Source organism: Ptiloglossa arizonensis, chromosome 10, assembly GCF_051014685.1.
Source record: "Ptiloglossa arizonensis isolate GNS036 chromosome 10, iyPtiAriz1_principal, whole genome shotgun sequence".
NCBI classification, from domain to species: Eukaryota; Metazoa; Arthropoda; class Insecta; order Hymenoptera; family Colletidae; genus Ptiloglossa; species Ptiloglossa arizonensis.
The window spans coordinates 11,822,403-11,847,363 of NC_135057.1; the positions used below are offsets into that span (position 1 = coordinate 11,822,403).

General features: G+C 49.7%; 1 protein-coding gene across 5 annotated transcripts in view; it reads right to left on the minus strand.

Moving 5' to 3' along the window:
* The window catches only part of LOC143151870 (latrophilin Cirl), a 449,543-nt gene that overhangs the window by 45,099 nt on the left and 379,483 nt on the right, over nt 1–24,961 (minus strand). For all 5 annotated transcript variants that reach the window (XM_076321335.1, XM_076321337.1, XM_076321334.1 and 2 more), the window contains one exon: nt 4,569–4,755. In XM_076321335.1, the coding sequence (XP_076177450.1) occupies nt 4,569–4,755 (187 nt within the window). The remainder of the gene's footprint in view (nt 1–4,568; nt 4,756–24,961) is intronic.

Below are 24,961 nucleotides of genomic sequence, written 5' to 3' on the forward strand. Positions count from 1 at the left end.
GAATTATCTTTTTTCTCGAACGTATCCACGGACTCGAAAATCGATTATCGACGGAAACGCAACGGTTGTGCGTCGTTGCACCGTTGATTCTCTCCGTGAGAGGAAATCTCTCGCGCGCCAGATCGGACGGCTCCAAATGAGGGAAGACGAGGCGCGTCAAAGGCTCGCCGAAAAAGAGGCGAAAAAAAGAAAGGGAAAGGGAAGAAAAAGGAAAATTACCAGCGTACGCGCGAGCGCCGGTAATAATTTATTCCGAACAGCCGACGACGCGCCGATAAAGGGCTCCGATCCGCGACGATGATTAAAAGTCCCTCCCCACACCGAACTACGAGAAAATGAAACGATCGGCGGAAGCGTCTAATTCGTAGCACGGGGAATTAAACGAACCGCTCGATACACATTTCTTTTTTTTTCGTACGAGAACCGTCTTCACTGGCGCTCTCGATATCCATCGAGTGGGTACAGGGTGATTCTAATAAATGGGTCGAGTGTGTAATCGCGAACGAAGACGTGGAAAACGTCGCGGAGCAACGATACGGATTTTTTTCCCCCGAAGTGCAGAGCGAAATTTCGTTCCCTTGGAAAATTCCGATCGATTCGCGCAAAAGATCGTAGAAGTCGACACTTTGGGAGAGTGTCGAACGAGTCGAAGATCGACGCTGAGTTACCGTAGGTGTGATATTAGATTGTTCGGAAAGTCATTTCGTTTTATAAATTGGAGAATGTTTAATGGAATGTTTACACGCTCTAAGAAAATCAAGTGTGTTATTTTCGTCTAAAAATGAAATGACTTTGAACAACTCAATATAATTCGAACGAGGAGTACCGGAAAACTCGCGAGAAAATCTTTCGAATACTATAAACAAACGTTCGAGTACCCCTCTAGAAGTGAAATATTTCCCAAAGTGTTAATTTTCCACGATCTCTTCTGCGAATCTTTTCTGAGAGATCAATTTCTGCGAAAACGCGGAGCTCCGTTTTCGAAAAAGTGCAATTGCATTCCGCGAATACGTGGCTGCACTCAGGGTGGGAAAAATCGTATCCGTGTTGTGTAACGAGGCTCTTTAAACGTTCGAACGAACCTTGATTCGCGGTGTAAGTAGTCCCGGTGTACAAGAATCGTCCCGTGGATCGAGGAACCGACCATTCGAGATACCGTTTCCGCTTTGGAATTTTTCACCGCTTCGGAGAAAAAGTCGCAGCGGTCCGGATTGATCCGCGAGGAGAAACGATCGTAACCACGGACGAAACGGAGGACAGAGAAGAGAGACAACGAACCGTGGCGGTCACAGTAGTGGACGATTACGATCAGCGATCCTCCCGAGCGATTCCGCGAGAGGAGTTAAATTAACGTCGAAGCTACCCTCCCCGTCTGGACGCGCGTAGAATCTACGGACGCGTAGCACGAATCCGCGCGAACGACAACCGACACCGGTTCAAACTTTATCGCTCGAAGTTAACCGAAAAGTTATCGCTCGAAGCGTCAACTTTAAATACGTTTTTTTTCCCTCCGAAAAGCCCGCCACTGGTCCCTTCCGGACTCGACGTCTACCAGTCAGCTTGGACTCGATTTTAACCGCGATCTTCGTCCCCGTGTCGCGATCCTGCTTCGTTTCCGTTTCTCGCGAGGACCACGGGAAAATTCCATCGGAACGGTGTTCGATTTCGATTCGTCATCGCGATTATCTTTCCCAATTATTCACACCGGGCCGTCACGCCCAGTCGTCATCGTCGACGTTCCGCCCCGCGGAACGAAACCAATTTCCGGCCAGCGGGCTATTAATCACGTAACGCGTCCCCGCGATCGCTAAAATTCCGCGTCGCTTGGCTCTCTGTCTCTTTTCTCTGTACGTGCATCCTTCTTGTTCCAACGCGTTCGAAAACGTCGGTGTCGTTCCAAGAGGCTGTGGAACACGAAGAACCAGGGACGGGGTGACTCGACACTGGCTGGTATCTGTATCGATTTCGACGAGCGGAAACGATCTTCGATGATTGTAGAGCGTTGAAAAGCGTTCGAAATATTTTTTGAAAAATCGCACGGGATCGTGTCGTAGCTCGTTTCGTCGACGAGGTAATGTCTCTCAATTTTTCCCGCGTGGAAAACCGTTCTTTGGAAATCTTGTAATCGCGCGCCGGAAAGTTTAGAAAAGTTTGTATTGTTCTTTTGATTGTTTCTCGACGGGTTGTTTCATCAAGAACGTATCATCGTTTGCGACGACGACACGATTTTTTCGTACATTGATTTTCACAAGGTCTTTTCCAATACGCGAGACACACCCGCGCGATACCAGCGTATTTTCCATTTCGAGTCGCCCCGACCCGGCTCGCGAGTCATCCGGATCGACGTACATCGGTCCCTCGATATCTCGGCGATTCTTTCGTCGAGGAAGACCAAACAAACAAACGGGGGAGAAAAGAGAGGAAGGGAAAAAAAATGAGAAAAAAATAGAAAAAACACGAAGAAAATAAAGAGAGAAACGAGAAATCTGTAGGACATTTCGTCAGATTGGGTGTCTCGGGACGTAGGGAACTCGTGGGACGTGGATCGGTGACGCGAGCGCGTGGTTGAACGCTTACGTGTATACGTGCGTGCGTACGTGCGTGCGTGCGTGCGTGTATCTAGTACAAGTGGTGTCTACGTGCACGTGTGACATCGGTGTAACCCAGACACACGGAGATCGAAGGAAATAGAGTGGATGTTCGCGGGGACCGGGATAGAGAAGCGATCGCTGAGTTTGCGATTCTTCCTATCGCTCTGATCCGCCGCGAAATACGCTCTTCAATGGTCAAGCAATTGGCCAGTTCGCCGGACCATATGAAGCCGTCCACTCTCACCTCATTTTCCTTCCACCGTTGGATACGTATACGTATCCCATGTCTCTTCTTCTTTTCGCTGGTCGTTTGTATCCTTGCGATCGCGACTCCATGCTCTTTGCTCCATTTACGTGGACAGGGAAACGGGGGCTTGGTTAGGCGAGTGCCGCGAAAAGCGTCGAGGAACCTCGCGAGATTCGAATCCCATCGCTTCGTTCGAGGATTATTGTCTTCCTTTTCCAGAGAGAGAAAAAAAAAGGAAACGTCCAATTCGATCCGTCGATCGTACTTGTAGCGCGATGAAAACTTGCGATGCGTTTCTCCCTTACCCCGTTTCGTTTACCAAAGAAACGAATTTCGAAAATCGTTCGCGTTCTCGAACACAACGCGTTCAAAATCGATACGTTCATAGTTCCGCGGACGAACGTTCGCGTCGAAATTTATTAAATCGATCTTCAACGAAACCTCGTGCCCCTTCGAACTCGATCTACCCCGAACCGGAGTCTCGCGCGGAAAAATTCGTAAAAATTCGTCCCCGAGTTTTCGATTTGCTTTTGCGCGTGGAATTAGCTCCCTTTTGTTTCCGCTAATACGAGATTTCCGCGACGAGCGTATTCAATTAAACATTCTTCGGCGTTTATTGCTCCGCGGACGCGTCCCAGGAATACTCTACACCGGGAAATTTAATCAAGTCGCGTTTCCGGTTTCCACGTGAATCCGTACAGTGTAAAAATATCGTAGGCGCGATTTTCAACGATTACTTATTCCTTTGTTACACCGTACAAGTACACTCGCGCGCGTGTACCGATCGAGACGATATTTCAACGATCGAGTTCCAGGGCAACGCTGCCAATGGTCGAGTGCGGCACCGTTGCGATCGAGTTGCCGTCTTTCTTTTCTCCCTGTTACTTTTCCGTTTCTTTCGACGCGAAACTCCGCGAGTCGAATTTCCGCATACCCGACGGTTAACGATTTTTCTATTCCACGTCGATCGCGGCGTTCGATCGTTTCAACGCCGGACACGAGAGCGAGCGAGCGAGCGAGAGAAAGAAAGAGAGAGAAAGAGAGAAAGAGAAAGAGAGATCGGCTCCGAGATTCGCGGCGATAGATCGTACAGATCTACGGGGCCCCCGTCCAAGGTCATCGGTAGACTATGATCGATATACACACGCCACGGGTGCAGGAAGCGTTTCTCGTTACCGCGAAGGGAACGAGGCTCCGGGTGTCATGGTTGGATATCTCGAACGATGCCGGTCGTAAAAGCTACGCCGGGGTAAGAGATACCGATCCACGTGGAAAGTCGGATCGATAACCTTGGGACCGAGTGACAAGCGCGATCTACGCTCGATCGGATCGGACGTCTCCTTTAATTGGTGCTGCTCGACTCATTAACGATAGAAAATGTCCGCGGGCGCGTTACGATTTTTCTTTCTCCTCGCCGATACCCCCCTCGCCACTGTATCCGACGGTGACGGTGTAGCGTTTTACTTCTCTCTTTCTATATATTTCTTTTTTTTTTCTCTCTCTCCCTCTTCTTCGTTCTGGGTTTCCCCTACCGTACTAGAATGATCTTTCCGTCCTGGGATTCGATTACCACGGAGGCACCTCGACTCCTCGACGCGATTCGTGGGACAACGAGGATGTACTCCGAGACAGAGCACGGGGGTGGGACGATAGTCGAGGACCACTTGCGTGCTGTGGAGGAGGAGGTTGGGGTTGGGTGGAAGCGAAGGACCTTCGATCGAAAAACTTACTCGCTGTTCAGCACACGGAACGACTTGGGCGACATGCAGTTGACGCTCCAGTCGGTGTTCCCGTGCTCGTTGCATATCGTTATGGAGTACCTCCCGTAGTTCGCTCTGATGAGATGGATCAGCTTTCCCTCGCCGCATTCGATCCACAGTGTTTTGCCCTCGCAGGCGTACGCGGTGTCGTACCTCTCTGGAACAGGAAACGAGCTCGTTAGCGGTCGCGATTACTCGCGAACGTATTCTTCGAATTGCCGCGTGTAAACACGGTTAAAAACACGGTAGCTGTAGTTTCGACAGGGACAACGGAAACCGAGGTTATCGCGCGGGGAACGGAACAGGCGATCGGATCGATTCTAACCGAACTTCTGTCCCCTTCTCCGACGAGAAAAGTGTAATAATTTTTGTTTTACCAGATGGTGACTCGTTTGCATCGATATGGGTGACTCGAGAGTATTTAGAAAATATAAAACGAAGGTTATCTGTCATTATATGACTCGAGAACAGAGACACGAGAGGTCCTGTAAGAGCTAAGAGGAGCCAAAGAGACTCTAACGATACATTTTTCAGCACCCAAATTTGTCCCGGTACTGTTAATATTATAGAGATTCACGCTGCGTGAATGTCAAGTGAATATAATATACATAATAATATACATAATAAATAATACATAATATAAAACCGCACTCCTATGAAACGATAGACCTATCGTTCGCGATCACCAGCTACCACGAGACTTTCGTCCCGTTGTAAGTTCCTCGTCACCGCGAGTAACGCGAAATAATTCGCGCAATGTCTTCGCGATTGTATCAACGCGAAACAAAAGAAAACATTACAGTTACCTCGAACCCCTTAACCCGCAGCTGGCCCCATAGTACGCGAAACACCCTCTGTATTACGGTGCACCCGTATCGGGGCACAATATTTTATTTCGCTCCGAAGCTACCGGGCCGGTAGCAATGAAAGGCTAATTAGTCGCGGCGATCGTCGAACAATGGGGAAACGAACAAAATACCGGAGTCACGACTCCGTCGGGTAAAGAAACAAACACCCGGGCAGGGACCGCGTCACCCGGTTGCCGATAGGCCTCCCTACCTTGGCTTTGAATTAACTGCGAATGAATAAAAGCCACGGTGGCACGGTGGAGGGGGCACTGGTCGAGTGGTGGGGGGTAGCGAGACAAGGATACGTCACAGTAGCGAGTACGAAATTACACCAACGAGGACAAGATCCTCCGGTCGAGTGGTGGGAGGTCGAGATATCTGAGCAACGCGAGTCAAAGATACGTCACAGTAACTCATACGAGGACAATTACACCGACGAGGATAAGGTCCTCTCGACGTGGTGGGGGAACCGGTCGAGTCGTGGGAGGTCGAGATATCTAAGCAACGCGAGTCAAGGATACGTCGAAGTAACTGGTACGAAATTACACCGACGAGGTCCGCTCGGCGAGGGTCGGTATAGTCGAGCGAAGGGAGGTGAGGTGTGTCGAGTAGAGGGGATGCGTTGCTCCGAGAACGCAGTTGGCAGGCCCTGCGTCGCGTCGCGAAGTGTAATGGAATTAAGATAAAGGACACACCGGCTGTATAGACGCGTATACAGGGGAAACGAACAATGAGACGTCGTCGAGAGAGGCTCGGGGCTGTGTTGCTCTCCGGTTCGCGGGACCGGCTGAAAGGAGGCCGAGATAGCCGGCTCGACTCCGCTTTGTCGATCCCTCGCCTCCATCTGTTCGCTGCACGGAGGGAATTTATCCCGCGGAAAATCCACCGCCGCCAGCCGGTTTCTTTCGAAAGCAAATTAGCGGATTCACGGCGCCGCGGGTTTCCCTCGACGGAGTCGCCGCCAACCGTCGACGTCAAGTCTTCCGGAACGCGGTTTTTTCTTCGTTGACGCGGAGACGACCGCAACCGACGACGATGAGGTTTAATGGCCGCGAAAATGGCTCAAGTGGCGCTATCTCGCGAACACGGGGACCGGGGGTATATTTCAGTGGTTCTTTTCTCGACCCCGGACCACCGAAGAGGGGAATCTTTAGGTGCTCGTTGGTCCATGGTAACCGTGACTGTAGATACGGGTGACCAGTTGCGGAGGGGGGGAGAAACAAGCGTCAAGTTTGAAAAAACTGCTCGGAATTAGGTGTACTCGAGTCGAAGAACGTTCTAACCAACTGTGGATAGGTGAGCAAAGTAGATTCGTGATGTATCGTCTCGGTTATTGAAAGAACTTTTAATTTTTTTATAGAAAATAACGTAGAAAGCGTACAAGCATTTGTAATAAATCTTTTCTTAAAGAAATTCGATCTCTTCGAATTAATTCTATCCCATACTTCGATTTTACCGTGTTCGAATTCGGTACTAAGGGCGACTCGAACCTGGCTGTACGATGTATCGCCCGGTGCGCGCCATTTTTGAGTAAAGTGGTAATTGTTCGAAACGCGGAAACGGACGATTCGAGAGCGAGTGAAACGGAGAGAAAATAGGGGTGGATTCGTGTTCTCTCGAGAAGTGCCGTGGAAACGGGAACCGGAAGTTTGGGAAAAATAAAGAAAGCTTTTGGCAAACAAAAGGTAAGGGGTGAAAGGGCTTTTTAAAGTTGCCGCGTTAAAAGCGGGGAGGTATGGAACCGGTCGCGTTGGAATCGAGGGAATTGCGGAACCGAGAGTTGGGTATTTTTTTTGGAGAAAACGATTGTCCAAGATCGAGTTTAAGAAATACCGATCTTGCGTTTCGTTACTTCTTCGTGAGAACACGTGTACGCGCTTATCGAAGCACAGACGCTGACACGAGATAAGAAGAACCGTTGAGAAGAACATTGGGTAGAAGAAGGGCCTCGTAAAACTAGGTCCGGGCTTATTTAAACGGTGGAACGATAGATCTGCCATAATACCGGTCAGCCATGGTGTCCTGGACGGTGACGAAGGGCGGTATGCGCCTCGAAGAAGAAAGCTAGCGAGAAGTACCCCGGGGAATGGACCAGAAGACAACTACGGAGGCAAGGACGAGAGGAAGGAACCTGTGCACAGGGTGGGAGGGAGGGGACCTGTAATAACTCTGTCCGTGAAAGCCCCGTCGTGAGTTCATTAGTTCCGTACCGACGCGCCACAATGCCATTTTAGAGCGCTGTTAGGACTTTCCGCGAACGACCGACTTATTCCCATTGTCAGCGAAAATATTGTCACGGAGGTCTTTCATCCCCGGTAATATGATCAGCGAGCGGTGATTTCTTCCTCGTTCGGACGATATTGCGACCGTTCGGCCCCTACGACGACACAGCTGCAACTGTTTAACAATTTGTCAAGATTTCCTGGTTCGCTCGCGGACACTGTTGCGAAACGTTCGAACGCGATGCATCTCACGTTCGGAGAAGGGAAATAAACGCGCACAATCGCGCGTACAACGAACAAAGATACTTTATCGCGAGTAAAGTAGAATTTATAATTACAATTTAACTTTGATTCAATTTTCGGGGAGCTCAAACTTCTCTCTGATTCGAATTACATTTCGAATTACGTCGTTTCCGTGTCACATCGCTCGATCGGTGAATATTTAAAATTCCAGCATTCGGAAGTCTCTCAGCGATTGCACACTATAGTTATTCCTCCCAGAGAAGAGCTCGCAAATCGTTGAGAACTATCTCTTCGGAATCTCCGTGGGTAACCGGCGTCAAACGGTTCTCGTCTACGTACCCCCGTGGAACGTTGAACCACGACACGTTAAAACATTGCGACCCGCGGAACGATATTCCCACGAAAATCGACAAAACTCCCCGTTGCAATCCGAGGAGCGGTATTCGCGCTCGTGAGCGCGGACGTGTTAATAACAGCGCAATTTCTTTTAATCACCGGCCGTTAACATTCTTACGTTACCGCTGCGGTAATGGAGACGTATTATTTTCGTTATTATCGTCGCGTTGTACAAGGAGAACGCGGTAATCGTTACCATCACCGGTCCCTCTCCTGCCCCCGCCCCCTACCACGGTCATGGTCGTGAATTGAAAAACGAGGACGGGGCGATAAAGGGCAAGTTTGGTCCCCTCGGTTTCGATTCGACGAAAGTACACAGAAGAATGGTCTCGGGCGAGAAAAAAGAAAAGAAACGACACATCGGGGGCACACCGGACCCCGTAGAAATGGCGATTTCACGGTGCCCGGAGGACTTCTTTTCCGCCAGCGTAAAGGATCTCAAAGTGTTCGTCTTAAACGAAAACAAAATCGTCGATCACGGGTGAATGGATTTCTCGATCAAAGAGACCGTGTTTCTGAGAAGGGGGGCGGGGGTGTGTAGCGTAGTGTATCGGTTTTATAGCCCCCTCTGCCCCCGAGGGCAATATTTCCGTCGCTTCTTTCCCTTTTTCCACGAGGGGAGGGTGGAGGGGGCCGGTGTGTCGCGCGATTAACCGAACCGCGCGGGGGCTGCTTATAATCTCAGCCAGCAGTTTGTTCGCCGTTAATTAAGCGTGTCTCGATAACACCCTGAGCGGCAGGTAATCGATACACGGCGCCATCGCAACTCGATCGGCATCACAGCACCACCGTGAGAGACTCGTCTGCGCCGCGACGCGGGTACAACGACGACGACGATGGTGTTCATCCCGCAAACGGTGCACCATGGTGCCGCGTGAGAGGATGGAAACACCCGGGTTTGTTACCCGGTGTGAAACCAGGAACGTCCTAACCGCGGCTGTGCGTGTCGCGCGCAGCTGCACCGTTGCAACCGGTGCATTCTCCGACGACGCGAGATGCAAGGGGGAAAAAAAATGGGCAGCGTTTCGTACGGAGCTGACGCAACGGAGCAGCCCGGCGGTCGAAACACGGGGGGCAGAGGCGGTGGGACGTAGGAAGCCGACCCAGACTCTTGGCACTTCCACCTCTTTTGTCACGGGACACTCTTGGAACTTTTTCTTGGCCGCGCGAGCTCTTTGTTCGATCCCCGTGGTACCACGGAAAAAGAGTCCTTGGACTTTTTAATTTCAAGCCACCGCCTTCCTGTCTCCGTTTACACTCGAGTGGGTGGTAGCTAGATTTTGTTGCGAGTTCGGGATGAATTATAACAGGGAGTAACCGTAGGAAGTGTTTCCCGCGAAGTTAGCTAGGCAACTCAGCCATCCCTGACCGAGTCGTGCAACTTCAAGAACGTTGAACAGTGGTCACGTAGACGAACTGCCCGGTGTACATTCTCGTATCCAGATCTTCGAATTTAGATTCGACACGGGTGTATCCACGGTGGCAATTTTTTCCCCCCAGGGGATTTTCAACCGTTTAATTGTACCCGATCGGTAACGCGAGTATCCGGGCAACTGCATCGAATCCAGTTCCATCGGTTACAAGTTTCACGCGCTCCCGGCGCTTTCAAAAACCGATGAATAGCCGGGACGGTGTGGGGTCTATCGAGCACCGGGGTTAACTATCGTTTAAAAGCTCGAAAGCGATCCCTTTAATTAATCGGGATCTTTTGATACCGCGGGGAGGGAGAGATTAATGGTCGTTTTCACTTTACGGGAGCCAAGTACGAGTTCCGTGGGTATTGTGACCGTGTTGTTTACCAAAAGCGGGGGAGGGGGTGTAGTTTCGTGCGGGGGTAGGAAAAGGGGACGCCGCTAGAGGGACGATCGCGATTCGCGCGAACAGCGAAATTGAAGTGCACTTTGGCGCGAGCCAGCCCTCTGTCGTCGTTTTTCCTTTCCTTTTTTTTTTCTTTCCTCCCTTTTTTTTCTTTTCCTCTGCCTTTTTTCGCGAGAATTCGTCGCGTTGCCTCGTCTTGAAAAAATTTCCCCGTGGAAACGCGCGCGAAACAGGAAGGATAATGACGATGTACAGAGCGCGCGATAACTTGGCTCGTCGTCCCGACGCCGCGCGCCGTACCGACACGGAAATCTCCCATCTTTCTACCGGGGAGTTCTCTCGTCTGACCCTCGTGTCGCACTTTGACGGAGTGCATTCGAATGAATGCAGCGAAAAGTTTTTAACGAGTGCACTCTGCAGGCTGCAATGCCCCGCTGCATCTGGCGAAAATGACGACGCTGACGAGACCCCGAAGGTGTAACGACACCCGTACACTCGTCGCGTAACCCGTTCGGAGAAAAATATCCGAAATTGCTGCGCACTGATACCGAGCTTCCGCCTCCGTGGATCTCGCGACGAGGGGAAGCCCACTGGGGGGCGGAGGACCTAAGAATCGGGACGATTAGGCGCTTTCGTCGCGCTGTGAAATAACAAGGAACTTCTCTGAGTTTACATCCTTGCCGTGGACATACTTTCCAGGAATTTTTATATGTAAAAATTAATATTGTTGGCTGATGGCCGATCACACTTTCGATGCGCTAGGGAATAATGGAACCGATCTTACTTCGAGCTTCTATCGACGAAACTCTTCGACAATTTTTAGAAATTTGTCTAAGAATTTTTTTATACCAAAGTAAACCAAATTTTTTTATATAAAAGTTGCATTTTGAAAGCTTAGTCCTCTTAACAAGAAAAAAAATGAAGACATCTCCACTATCTTTCACCTATCAACCTGTACAAACTATCGTGAGCAATCCACCACTAAGGAGTACTTTTCTTTCAGTACTTTTATATTTTCGTTACTACTAACTCACCTACGCGCAGGTCCACGAACAAATATACTACCCTGACACCCTCTACAGTCATTGAACTACCAATCGCGTAACATCCAAATCCGAATCGACATCGTTGCTCGATATTGGCGCGAGTCCATCGTCCTCGAAGATCCTTTCAAAGTTCTCCTCCTCTTTAACCCCTTGGTGTCGTCGCAACGCGCGAGAAATGGCAGTAAAGAAGAGACGGAGGGGTAGGTAGGTGAGAAAGCTGCAGGATTTCGTGTGCGGTCAATGCGCAGACCCCGAACTACGCCCAGGGATTCTAAGTACGGGATTCGAGGCACAACGGGCTTCGAAGTTGCACCGTTCTTCTGGAAAAGCGGCTCCTCGTCCATGCGCGCCCCCGTACCACCCCCACTGATCGTACACCCCTTTCGATTTATCCGCGAGCACGCGAACCGGCCGTGTACCGAGAAAATACACGCTAGGCGTATTCTCTCGCGAACGTTAGGGGTGGAAACGCTCGAATACCGACAGGACTAACTCCCCTGGGGCCAAGTTTCGAGCCGTGGACCTCGGTATCTGTGTGTTTCGAGTCGTTCGATCGCGTCTGAGATTTACGTACTACGTCGAGCATCGTAAACGCCGCGAGATCGAGGACTCGTGATGGAGAAACTATGCGCGTACGTTTATCGTACGTACGAGATAAATAACGGTATGACTCGGTACGAAAGTGTATCGGAAACGGTATCGATTCCACGACCGTGTTTGGAGCTTTAGGATTTTTTGGAAGAAATGGAAAAGACCTTGCCTGGAGCTTTTCCATTTTTAAAAATGGAAGAAGAGGTCTCGTCGAGAGTGGACGAGTCCAAGTCTGTATTGTACAGAACGAGACAGAGGTAGAGATTGTAAAAGTGTAACGTAATGAAAATATTTAAAAGTGGAGACTTGCGAAAGACTTCGCGAAGTCACGAAAGTACCTATAGTATAGAAAGTACGTATAGATTGAACGGCAAGGTGTTTCCGTAGGACGAGTAATGGGAACGTAATTGGTAAATTTTTGGAGCACCTCGGTACGATATCGTGGACAACCCTGCACACGTATCGAGCGAACGTCGATCGAGGGTCATCGACCGTAGACACGTCGATACCGATTAGTTACGACAACGCAACGGTGTCATGGGTGTGTTCGCGTAGGAAATAAGCCTCGGAACCTTACGTTACGCGCCAACGAACCAGGAGGAGTCGAGGAATAGGTCAAACTCTCGATCGTCCAACGCGCAGGTACATCCGGGGGGGAGGGGAGGAATGAATTCGTGCAATTAAATATTGCATCGTTCTCTCGGGCGAGACGAATCACCCCAAAGCGAGAGAGAGACAGAGAGAGAGAGAGAGGGAGAGAACGAGGGAGCGAAGCAGGGTAGAGAGAGAGAGAGGGGGGCAGAAATTCCAAGTACCCGCGTATTAGCGTCCCCCGGGGAAGGGGATAATTAATTATCCGCTCTGCTCCATCACACGAGCGGGCCGAACGTATCGCCAATAAACCATTCGATATTTCTCGATTAATTCCAGATTCGTCCGGCTGGCTGCGAGACACGAGACGCCAGCACGGCCGAGAGTACCCCTCGTTCTCGCTCGGTTTCTCTCGATCGTTCTCCCTCGTACATCCAGGCATTCCGTGGACGGGCGCGTGGAGGGAAAAGAGGAGAATTGCAGTTTACCATTAATGACTTCGGGTAATAATATATCGGAGGTCCGGCAAGCCGTGCCTCCCGCTGCCGCGGCGGCCGACATGAAAGGGCCGACCTAACAGCGGGATGTCGTCAGCCTGATGCGGTCTTAGACCTCGAAACCTTTACCAACCGGTGTATACACTCGCCGTGGGTGATGCCTCGTTGAAACACTGCTCCGCGGCCATTGTTGCCGCCGCGTGCACAATTCCACGGACGGTGGTGGTGTTCGTACGTCCCGCCGCCCCGAAACACGCTCGTCCGGGAACCATTTTGGACAATCGGTGAGCAACGACGTTTTTTCGCCCGTTGGACCGCCGATCGGATCGTTTTACGCCACGCAGTGCGAATCGCGTGAATTCAAACGATCCTAAGAGCAACACCGTTACGAGATCGATCCATGCGGAAACTTTCCAAATGTGCGACACACAAGCGAACTCACGAGCTCGAAGAGATTTTTTGCCAGAGAATTTCCCGACTCGCGAGTGGCTCGGTTTTAACTTCAATTATCGTTACGGTTAACGTTGCGCTAAAAATTGTAAAACCTGGCCCACGTAGGTCGCCGTGTAGAATGTTTCATCGCTGGGAACACCGAAGAGATTTTTCATACGTGGACGTAACCGGTTTCAAGTTTAACGAATATTGCTACCGTTGCGCTGAAATTGTAAAACCTAGGTCCAGAGGGAGGATCACGTTGGGTGGAATTCTCCGTTGCGACGAAACTGTTACGTCGAGGAGGTAAAAGAATTTCCAACGGTGACTGGGAACGCGCCGGGTACGGAAGTAATTTGTTTTTGCGAAACGAAGCGTTCGTTTCGCGAATGTGTTTCCCCGCGACTGCGTTTATCTTCGAGACGCTGTATCATCATCCGATACTCGAAACCGGGGAAACACGAGACGAATGGGGGGGACTCTTTCTCCGGTTTTGCTCTACGGAGTTCTCGGACAAATTGACGCGGACGAATGCGGACTTCGACGCGTACGCGTCTCTCGGTGCTCCGTATAAACAATAATAAGAGCGGACCCGTTCCAGGGAACAATAGAAAAGCTGTACGTCTGACGAACGACCGTCACGGAGGACTTACGTTCGCCCGTACTGACTGACTCCTCTCTTCTTTATTTTCTAGAGTCCCGTCAGACGACGACTTCACCCCCGCGGTTCCTCCGATGCACCTTGCGCTGCGACACGCGATCCTCGAGACGATAACAAGCTACGCCCGCGCGTCCTCGCGCGTCTAATTAAATTTCCGCCAGCGCGGAAAATAGCACGCACTCGCCCCGAAGAACTCTACTCCTACAAGGAAGAGGTGTCCGCGGTAAATGTACAGGGTGTTCTCAGAAAGTGGTAGCTGGAATTTTTCGGAGCGGTGTGCCGATCGTTGAAACGAGGAACGTGGATATTATCGTTGCTCTCGGTGTTGGTTATCCCGTGGAAATTGTGAATCAAACTTTACGCGACACCAAGTACACGGAACGGGAGAATTTTCCGAAATTTCACGAGTGGGTGTGCAATAGAGGAAATGGAAACCTTTCTGTTCTATCGATACTTAAAGAGCGGTGGTTGTTGGGGTGAAAGAGGAGACTTGTTCAATTTTTTACGTACTAAGAGAAGCTGGAAAAATGTCACCTGACGGAAAATCGCTGAACCCTCGGTGCGACGAGTCGTTGAACGGTCGACACTCTCGAGAATGAAACCGTCGGCGTAAACATTCGCGAAATTCATACGCGAAGGTAACGCGCGCCGTTAATTATTTTTCCGTCGCGCGAACGGCTATCGAGTTCCCCTTCTCTCGTGGAAAAATGTTTCCCTTTCGCGTATGAAAAAGGAGGGAAGCGAAAAAAGTATAAAGAAGAGAGAAAGAAAGAAAGAAAGAAAGCAAATAAAAAAAGGAAAAGAATAGCGCGCGGCCGGTTCTCGCGGCTATCGATCGAGAGCAACATTATAGAGACGCGAGTTCGGCGTCGGTGCGCTGGGCTCGTTCGGTTGGCCATGCATCTTTGGGCTCGGCGAGCTGCACACGGTTGCTGCACTCCGTGAAGCGCTCCCGGGACGCATAAATCAAAGTCCTCCGCGGAGACTTGCCTCGGTTACGTTCTTCGTTCCGTTTCTCTCTCTCTCTCTCTCTTTCTCTCTCTCCCTCTCTCTGTCCCTTCGACTCTGTCTCCGTTGGCGTTCCCCGCCCGTGTCTCTCCCACGAGTCCACCCCCTCCACGTCTCCGGTTCCCTTCGAACGGAGTTGAGAGCGTGTCGGGCGGGATTTCTAATTCAAGCTAATCCTTTTTCGCCGCTCTAATTACATTATCAATTCACGGGTGGAAGGACCTGGTGCCCCCCGTCCCCCGTCCCCCTCCCCCCGAGCTCCCCTGCCACCGATGGCAACGGGTCGTGTGCGAGCATACGTGAGCGCGTGCATACGTGGATACGCTCGGTGCATCGGCATTTACATGGTCGGCCTGTTGCACGTCGCGGTCTCGTCGCGCTCGACTGATTTATGGCGGCCGAATAAATTATAAGGAGCAGATAGAAAAGAGCGTCGACCGGCTTTGGGAGCCGGTGTCAGCAATTATCTGCCGTTTCTCTGCTCTCCTCTGGGGCGATCGATTATCTCGCCCGCCCGACGAAATTTCGCGTCGAATCGAATTTTCGATCCCGGGGCCGACAGGGGGGACGCCACCGTCGCCGGCCGCTTCGTGTTCGGGGCTGCTCGCTTTGCTCCTCTCTTCGCTCTGAAACCGGGTGTCGCGTGATTTCGGAAACGCCGTCTGGATTTTAAACGAGCCGTGGCCACCGCCTCCTCGGATCAACCTCCAGCGAGAGATCGGCCTCGCTTTAAAACTTCTCGCGGAGGGAAAGTGTTACGGTTCTTAACCGTTTGTTCTCTCGATTCGGTAGCCAACAAGGGACCGAACTCTCGATTCCTGTTGCGCGACAATGCCCCTAACGAGGTCGTTATCAAGGAATTTCTTCACGGTTCGTCGCTCCTCGTTCCACGGATTCGATAGCCGTCGAGTAGTGGGTCAGTGGGTCATCGACGCTGGGAACACACGAAATCTCGCTCAAAAGGTACACCGGTGGTCTCGAAACAAGACGATGGTCGACGCATCAAACTCTCGAAGAAATAAACTCGCGTCGTCGTGCCAACCATCGAGCGTAATTTGTCCAGAGATCGCAATATCGCCTCTCTGCAAAAAGCAAGGGGTAAACATCGGAGGCAAACGAACGACGCTCCAAAGGAATTGTACAATTTGTTTTTCCTTTCAGCCCGGAATATTTCGTCGAGCTGTTCCAGTTTCTTCCAACAAAAAAAGCTTCGAGCGAGAAAGGGTTGAGCCCCGCATCGAGCCGAGTGTCTTCGACGCAGCCGAAACAACGCTCCATTGAGCGAGATTACAATTCGGATGTGCCTCGTGTCGGTGACCTACTCCACGGGTGCCAAATCCGCTGAATAAGCGGTTAAGAGCCGTAACAAGAAACATCTTAACGACACGGTCGCGTTATAAGGAGGCATTGTCGTGCAACAGGAGTCTTTCGGAACGGCAATACGGTATTACGATGTTACGTTCAACAAAGAGCCCACCATCCAGACGCGCGTGATTACAGGGACGTAACTTTGCATAAGTCGAGTTCGGATATGTTGCTAATTAGTAGTCGCAGCGACCGCTTTATCGCGGCTGGCACGTACACGCGTTGCCGATGACTCTCGCGTATGCAACTGACGTACAAAAAATCGATCCACGCGTCCGAGTTGCAACTCCCTGCCAGAGGGAGCTAACTTTACTCGTTTCCCTCTACGAAATTACCAAATATTTTACGGTATCGTCAGACATCGTCGCGCATATCGTTCCGGAGAAACGGATTCCGATCTTGATCGACGCTAAGTAAGAAATATTTACCCGCTGTCAGTTTTTGTGAAACTCGACGATGAAAAACCACCCGGTTTCGCAAAAGATCTCCGGCTCGGTGTCGACGAAGGATCGAGTTCCACGGCGATAAAACGATCCGCACGACCTTAATTAGCCGCTACCCTACCCACGAGCTCGCGGAAATATTCGAAAAGTGCGATCCCGCGAGTACAGTCGCCGACTACCGGCTCGAACCGAGAAGACGCGCGATTAAACGCGACGCGTAATTACATTCCGTGAGTAATGGAACGGTATTTATGAAGTCTTCGTTAATTCGCCACGCGGTTCTCTCTCTCCTTCTCTCTCTCTTTCTCTCTCTGGTTCTTTCTCCGCAGGGTTAATGCAATCCTCGTTGTAATTTCGCGCTTAGGGAAGCACGTGGGCATAATTTACAACCGTTGCTAGAACGAGTCGATTGCCTCGATTCCCGATCGAGCGAGCACGAGAGTCGGGACGCGACCCTTACAGAGAGACACGCTCGTTCCTGGTCGTTCCTCGAGGTCTCGGGCATTGTTCTTGCCACGCCGCACGGATCGTTTGCTGGCCGTGGCAGATGCAACCGCCGGAAATAAGAAACCGTACTACACATCCTATCGCGTAGTTTTCACGGTTCGCGATGACGTCATCTTAGATAGCGCGGTCCGTAACACGAGACCACGGCCTCTTATCTGGCTTATTTAGCGATCACGTTTCATACATCTCCCATTCATAATATTTTCATTGTGCCCCCCTTTCTAGCGTACGTTGCACGGAATGCCGATCCAATTACACGGAACGAAAATTATCGGCGGATACACACACCGCGCAACGCCGCGCAACGCCGCGCGGATACACGGAGCGTATAATCGACGAGTCTTTCCACGAAGATTCTCACGGTTGACGCGATCGAAATTTTTTTCTCTTTTTTTTCCTTTTTTTCCCTTCGAAGTCTCCGTGAATTTTTCAACGGTGACTGTGCATTCTGACGGAGAATTCCCGATCTTCCACGATCCGTAGAATTCGGTAAATTAGCAACCCCCATTTCTACGCGAGGTACTCGCCGCGCGCGGGAAAAATAATTCTCGAGCACTTAAACGGGACGGACGGTTGAACGGTGGAAGATACCTGATGATAAACGGGCCACTTATAACCGGGGAAAGAATGGTCCCTGTTCGTGAATTTCTTCTATAAAAAAAAACCGGTCCAAGCGGAATGTAATTTCGTAGGAATATAATTCAAGGGTCGTGATCGAAGTTTTCTTTAACTTACACCGCACATTAAAATTACGACCTCGATTGTTTTCTACCATTTATTTCCGTGGAGTTTGGGACTTTTGTCTTATTGACAATCGATCGTCGAATACCGGTAGTTTCGACTCTCGCGGAGGAATCGTCGCGTAAAGAGGGGTTTTCGAGGAGGAACGACGCATTCAAGGGTGCATCCTTTACACGACTCCCATTTCGCTAATAATCACCGTGGCCCCGCATTTTACAACGTCAAATTCGATTCGCGTTACACGACAGGTAACACGCCCGGTCGCGTGTAAACGACTCCGGGGCACGAGCAGAGGGGGGCAGCGGGTTACGTGGGGGAGAGAGAGAGGGGGACACGAGAAGGCGTCGGAGAGAAACGAAAAATCGTTACTGTCGTTTCCCTCGACGAAGGGACGGGGATGTGGGGGCGAAAAATTTTTTTTTTTTTTTTTTTTTTTTATTTCGAACAGAGAACGGACACCGGTCGCGAGACGTCACTCATCGTGGACGTCGGCACCGTCGTCCAACCCTGTCGATATCAGTTACCGTACTCGCATGGGCGTCGCTTGATCGATGACCGATGCGATGGAAATGACATTTCGTGGAATGTCGTTGTCGTCGACGTTCACTCTTTCCTCTTTCGCGCGCCACACGATTCTTCTTTGTCCGTTTCTCCGATTCCTCGCAACACACTCTATAGTATAACTTTCCCCGAGCCTCTCGTTGCTCTTTCATCCCTACGAGTCAATGGAACGAAAAGTGTATCGGAAAGTGTATTCGATTTTACGCTGGGGAAGCACGAAACCGCATTTATCGGGAAGTTGGGTCGAGGAAGACCCGTACAGACTCACCACAAAGTAGAACGTTTCGTTAAATAATTCACAGATTCCTATTATCTTGTCGCGGTGGAACATCTCACGAGCAATTGATGTCGTCGATATAATTTTCTCACTATTTCAATATTTTCAAGAACGTATTTTCGTATCCAGATAAAACACTCTGTACAGTGTCTGTACATACAGAAGTTCAACTATCCAATGTATCGAGCATCGACACAAGAAAAAGACTACTGAGAGTATTAAACCGATTCTTTTAAAATCTGTCGCACAATGGACACTAGCTAAAAATCGTGCAAATGAAAAATATTCGCCAAATCGTTGATCCAGGACCACCCGAAACGCACGAAATACTCGAAAGTGTAACCGTATCCAACACGATGAAACGCGCGCAAACGTCGATACTCGTCCGTACGAAAGTTAATCGTTTTTTTTCGGCCATATTTCGTCGCTTTATTAAACAGCGAAAGTGTTAAACGCGGGTGCGGCGTCGAGCCGCAATTTTCGAACATCGGGCCGCGAAATCGCTGGAGGGGGGTTGGGTGGGTGGTTGGGCGCGGGTGCGGCGTCCCGACGCCTCTAGCTGGCGTTTCGAGGCTGTAATTGGCCGCCTTTGAACGGAATCGTGTAACGGGCGAGCATCGATACCGGCCACCGGGAAATATGCTTTGTATGCAAAGCGTCGTTTCGCGGCCTACGAGACCCGTCACACGCCGGAGGAACGATCCTGTTTTTTTAATGGAAACTGGGCATTCGCGTGACGCCATTCCCGACGGGTGACGGGATTTTTCTAATTTCGTCGGTGAACGGCGGAAAATACGACGCCATATTTCTTCCCCGCCAGCGCGAATATTCCCGGACTGGGGGGAGAGGAGAAAAAAAAAAAAAAGAGAGAGACGAGCCGAGTAAAAATGTCCCCTGTTATTGTTATTCCGTCCCGCTCTGGATTCGTTACCAGAGATCCGTCGTTAACCCCTCGATGGTGTATCTCGCACGGAAAATAGACCGAATCCATGGAAAACGCTATGGTTAATTTAGAGTTAGGGTAGATGTACCGATTATAGCTGCTTCGAGCTTATCGCGTAATTATTGGGTCGGTGAGTTCGTGCGGTTTTTTATCGTGATTTAAATTTCCCGCGGAATAAGCGTCCGGCGATTGCGTCTCGTGGGTGATTCGTTAGCTTTCGGTTTCTTCTTACGTTCGATTGTATACCGGTGATTCATTTATCGAGGACCGTGGAGCGCACAGTTAACGAAATTGAACATTTATGCACCTTTCGTCTTTTTGTATCGCGGTTCTGAAGCTATCGAGATGGTCTACGATATTTGTGAACTGTTAGATGAAGGTTGTATCGTTGATCGGGCAAATATGATTTTTTTTTAAATCTATTATTGTCACTCGAACGATTCTCGCGTATTAGCGATCCAGCTTGTGCAATAGACGCGTCAATATCGTGCGCGAGATTTAAATAGAAACGGAAGTCGGTTCCAAGACCTAGACCAGACGGTGTACCGGTCACTGAACACGTTCTTTTAACAACTCATTTGCATCCGGAAGTGACTCGAATTACGCGTACCACCGAGCGTGGAACGACGCCTGTTCGAAACTCGTTCGCGTCGATAATTTAAATACCTCTCGAACAAAACCCATTGACACTCGGCCCGCATCATTAACAACATCGCTTTTTCCAAATCGTAGCCGGTACATGTGTAACGCAACGGATTACCCAGCTTCTCGAAATGGGTCAATCCGATTCGAAGTTCCGTTTTACACGACCGTGTTTCGTATCTTTTCGTTCCTCGACGATAATCTTTGGGTTTCTAGCGGAATTGTAGCTTTGCAACGATTTTAACCTCACAGCATTTATTCTCACAATATTAAGAAGACATAGGTATTTTTAAAAATTAAATCAATCGGTTGCGTACTACTTGTAACAAGTACCAGGTTGTTCGATAAGTATTGTCGTTCGATGAAACTCATTGAACAGTATAGTAGAACACTGGAACACTGGTAGAACACTAGTTTGCTCAATAAGTTTGATCGAAAACTATTGTAGAACTAGATTCTACCCTATATGGTAGAACATTAGATTGCTCAATAAGTTTGATCGAAAACTATAGTAGAACTATATTCTACACTATATAGTAGCCCACTAGATTGCTCAATAAGTTTCATCGAACGACAAAACTTACTACCCTCGGTGGTGTCCAATTCGACGTTAACGACTCCCAGTCACGTTTCTGTGCGTTTTGTTGCACCCGAGTACGGTGCACCGAATCGAGAAAGTCCACGGATAATAAAAAAGACACAAGATTACTCGAATACTGCCACGTAATCGCTCCAATTATCGCCGAGACGCCGCGATGGAGTTTTCGTTGCCGGTCGGGGGGGTCAACACCCCTGTTGCTCGTATTTAACCAGAACTCTGTTTCGATCGTATCGATTGTAAACACCCGAACACGTCTCGAAAGTCTTCCGCCCATCCGCCCGGTTAAGCGTTATTAAAATTCTTCGCCGGGCGCGCGTATCGGAAGGAGGCGTTTTCGATGCAGGGTAACGGCATTACGAATTAATTTCCAGGGACAAAAGGGATGCGCTGGAGGAGAACGGCGGCGAGGGGGGACGGGGGAGGGCGTTGGTAGAAAAGGAGAGCGGCTCTCATAAATTTTCCAGACCAGGAACAAAAGGACGATTGTACGCCGAACGCGAGCTGGAAAAAATTGTCCCGACTGCGAGTATACGTATACAGTGGCACGAAAAAATATTCGTACGCTACGTTACAGGGGAATTCTTCCGTAAGACTGATTTTAATGAAAATTCGTGTGCACGTATTTGAAAATTTGAACCATTCCGTACATTTTTGAACATTCGAAGGAGACGAAGAATATCGAATATTTGAGTTTAAATTTCATCCACTCCAGAACACTTTTCATCGACAGAAAAATTATACCGGACGCGATCCAATGTGCTCTACACACTCCCAAACTTTCGTTAAAATCAGATTTCTGGTTTAAGGGAATTATCTTACAATGCAATGTACGAATACTTTCCGGATCCGGGGTATACTCGTATGTACACCTACGTCGATTTGTACGGTGTATATACGAGTACACGTGTAATTATTATTCTCGTAAATAAATTTATATATACAAACACACATACACGAGCAGGTTGATTAATTCATACTCCAGCGTGGAGTCTTCTCGCGAGGGTATCCAATGAAATCGGAGCAGACGGAAAGGGGAACGCTCACCGATGATCGGACTGAGAGAGAGAGAAGGTAAAAAAAAAGAGAGAGACGTCTAATGCACATCCACGGGTACATCGCGAGCGACATAATTGCGAGGTATACTTCATTAAATGAAATCGTCCCTGTCGGTGGGCGTGCGTGGCTGCGTGTCTCGTTACACCGTGCCCCGTACACCCCAACCCCGTTGGTGTTGATGGTGGTGTGCACCCCCATCGCGCACCTGGAAACTCTCGGCTCGCAACCATCCACCCTGCCTTCCAGTTTTCTTCGTCCCTCTTCTTTCTGCGTTTCTTTTTTTTTCTCTCCCTCTACCGGTTTCACTCGCCCCCTCTCTCTATCTTTCGTGTACTTGCACGCGTGTGCACACACCCCCCGGGTTTAACCCTCTCCGCGACGACGAGCACACTCCACTCGAAAGCTTTGACATCGGAGACGTCGACGAGCAAGTACACGACTGGAGAGAACGAGATTTATCGGATATTCTTCTCCGTACCTGGTTCCGGAGCCAGATGGGCAAATTTCAACCGGAGAAGCAAGGGGGCTCGAAGATTATTGTCGAGAAAGAATCGCGAAAATTTGTCTCGTAACGGGGGAAGGGGGTGTATATATATAGAGAGAGAGAGACGAGGAATGTTGTACCAACAGGGTGGCGTTTACGTTCGAATTAGGATTTTAATATTCGTTCTCAAAGGGGTCCCCCAACCGACTGCGCAGGGTTCTTTGTCCCTTACTTGTAAGGTCACTCGTAGCTGGTAATTACAAAATTCTTCGCTACTTTCATTAGCCTGCAACTGTTCTTTGGTTGAAGAGAAAATGTTGTTTAATTAGCCTCTGTGTCTTCCGGTTGCTCGAATGTGGATGGTTTTTTTTTATTTATCGACCGAATGTGAACCGGGCGGAACGTATCGACAGATAGAATTGTCGATGTTTAGTCTCGAAGGACTATCTCCGCTTAGGTCTTCCGAGCGAATTATATACGACGAAAGGATACGACGCGCGGTACACTCCCGATACTGTTTGTAAATAAATGTATCTCCAGCTGTGTTTGCGTTTCGAAACGGACGTAGAACGACACCGAAGTGTCTCATAATTTTCGAAGAATTGAAATAAAATCGACGATAGAAACAGGTCTGTAAACAATGATACTACCTCCCGATTGAATGCACCGAGAAATGCAATATCGAGTAAAACGGGGGGGAAAAGGAAAATTAATGCACAGATGTGTAAAACGAACGAAGGATACCGTTCACTGATGTTCCGATTCGAGGTAACCTAAAACGTTCGAATATCCCTGCGGTGGAGCAATAAAACGAGAATCAACGAATAAAGTAAGTAAACGTCCAAGGGAGAAACTTTTTCCAGTATTCGAATATCGACGGACTCACTGTTCGATTAACCCCGGGTCGGGCAAGAAAACGAGAATCAACGAACGAAGTAGACGTACCAAGGGAGAAACGTTGCCCAGAAATTCGAATTCGACGTTCGATTATTAGCCCGCGTTGAAAAAGAAAAGGGAAATCGAACGCACGGACGAAACGAACGTCCGGGGGATAAAAAAACATTTTCCCGATATTCGTGGAACGGTTCGCGCGTTCGATTATCCCCGGCTTGGTAAAGCTCTCTCCGATGTAGAGGGCAGGATGAAGGGTGAGATGAAGCCAAGGCGGATAATTGTACGCAGAAGACGCGCGAGATGCGGACCTCGGGGGACCGGTCTCCGGGGCCAGTTCCGATCGGTCGTACGTCTTCTTGAGATACTACTCGTATCGAGTTTCCAGGAGGATCGACGTATATCGTTCTCCACGTCGGCGTACCGACAAGAAACGACGATAGAACCGGCGTTCTCAGCTTGGACTCGGCGCGCGTTTGTGCAAGGGATGCTAGAGGGTACGAGGAGGAGGAGAAAGAGGAGAAAGAGGAGGACGGACGCCTCCACGGGTCAAAGACCATCGACGGGGGCTAATAAACGTAGCGCGTGTCCCCTCCCATGGACGGTGCTCGTAAATGCAGTCCTCTCTCGATACCCGCGACGCGAGTTAATTAAAGAAACAATGTCTACCCCGCTTCCACTCTTCCAGAAACGGACGAAACGCATCACGAATCGAACGAGTGGGGTTTTACGAGGAGCCCGGTTGGACGCGATGGACGATTGTTCATCGTTTGCTTCCGTGTAACTGAATATTCCCCGCGATCTACCGTACCCGATACCCGTAACTTCCACGCGCAATAAAACAACGTATCGAATCGGAGATATTGATTTGTAAATCTAATGTTTCGTTGCCCGGTGTTTCGTCGAGCTTTTCAAGGATGCGTAATGTTCTATTAGACGGGCCGTTCGTTATCGACGCGGGTCCAGCTAAATCCATTTATCTTCGTTTCCAGGCCGCGGAAGGTTTCACCTTTCGATTCACCGTGCGGAAAAATCGACAGTTTAATTTTTACGTATCGTTCCTTTCGAGCGTGGGTCACGTTTCCAGTTTTATATTTCAATGTAATCGTATCGGAACACTGTTACCGCCGAGAATTATAATATCGATTGGACTCGCTTTCGCGAATTTCCAAAAACACGCGAGACCATTTCTTGCGCAAAATCTTCGATTTTTAGTTTCGAAAGCCTCGAGCAACCCACGGTACACGAATACCCGCGACTCGGCTAATTCCTCGAATTAAGATCCCAGCGAGTAGCGTTCCGCGCGGCGAAACACTCGTCTCGAAATATAATTTCATTGTCTCGATAAAACTCGGTTCGCGCGTCACTTTCACAAGGATTTCGAGGATCGTGGTAGACAATATTCCGCGACGGTTGCGCGTGTGCGAGTTTCAAGGAGTGGTTCTCTTTAATCCGGTCACGGTGGAACGAAGGAGAAGAAAGAGGAGTTAGGGGCCAAG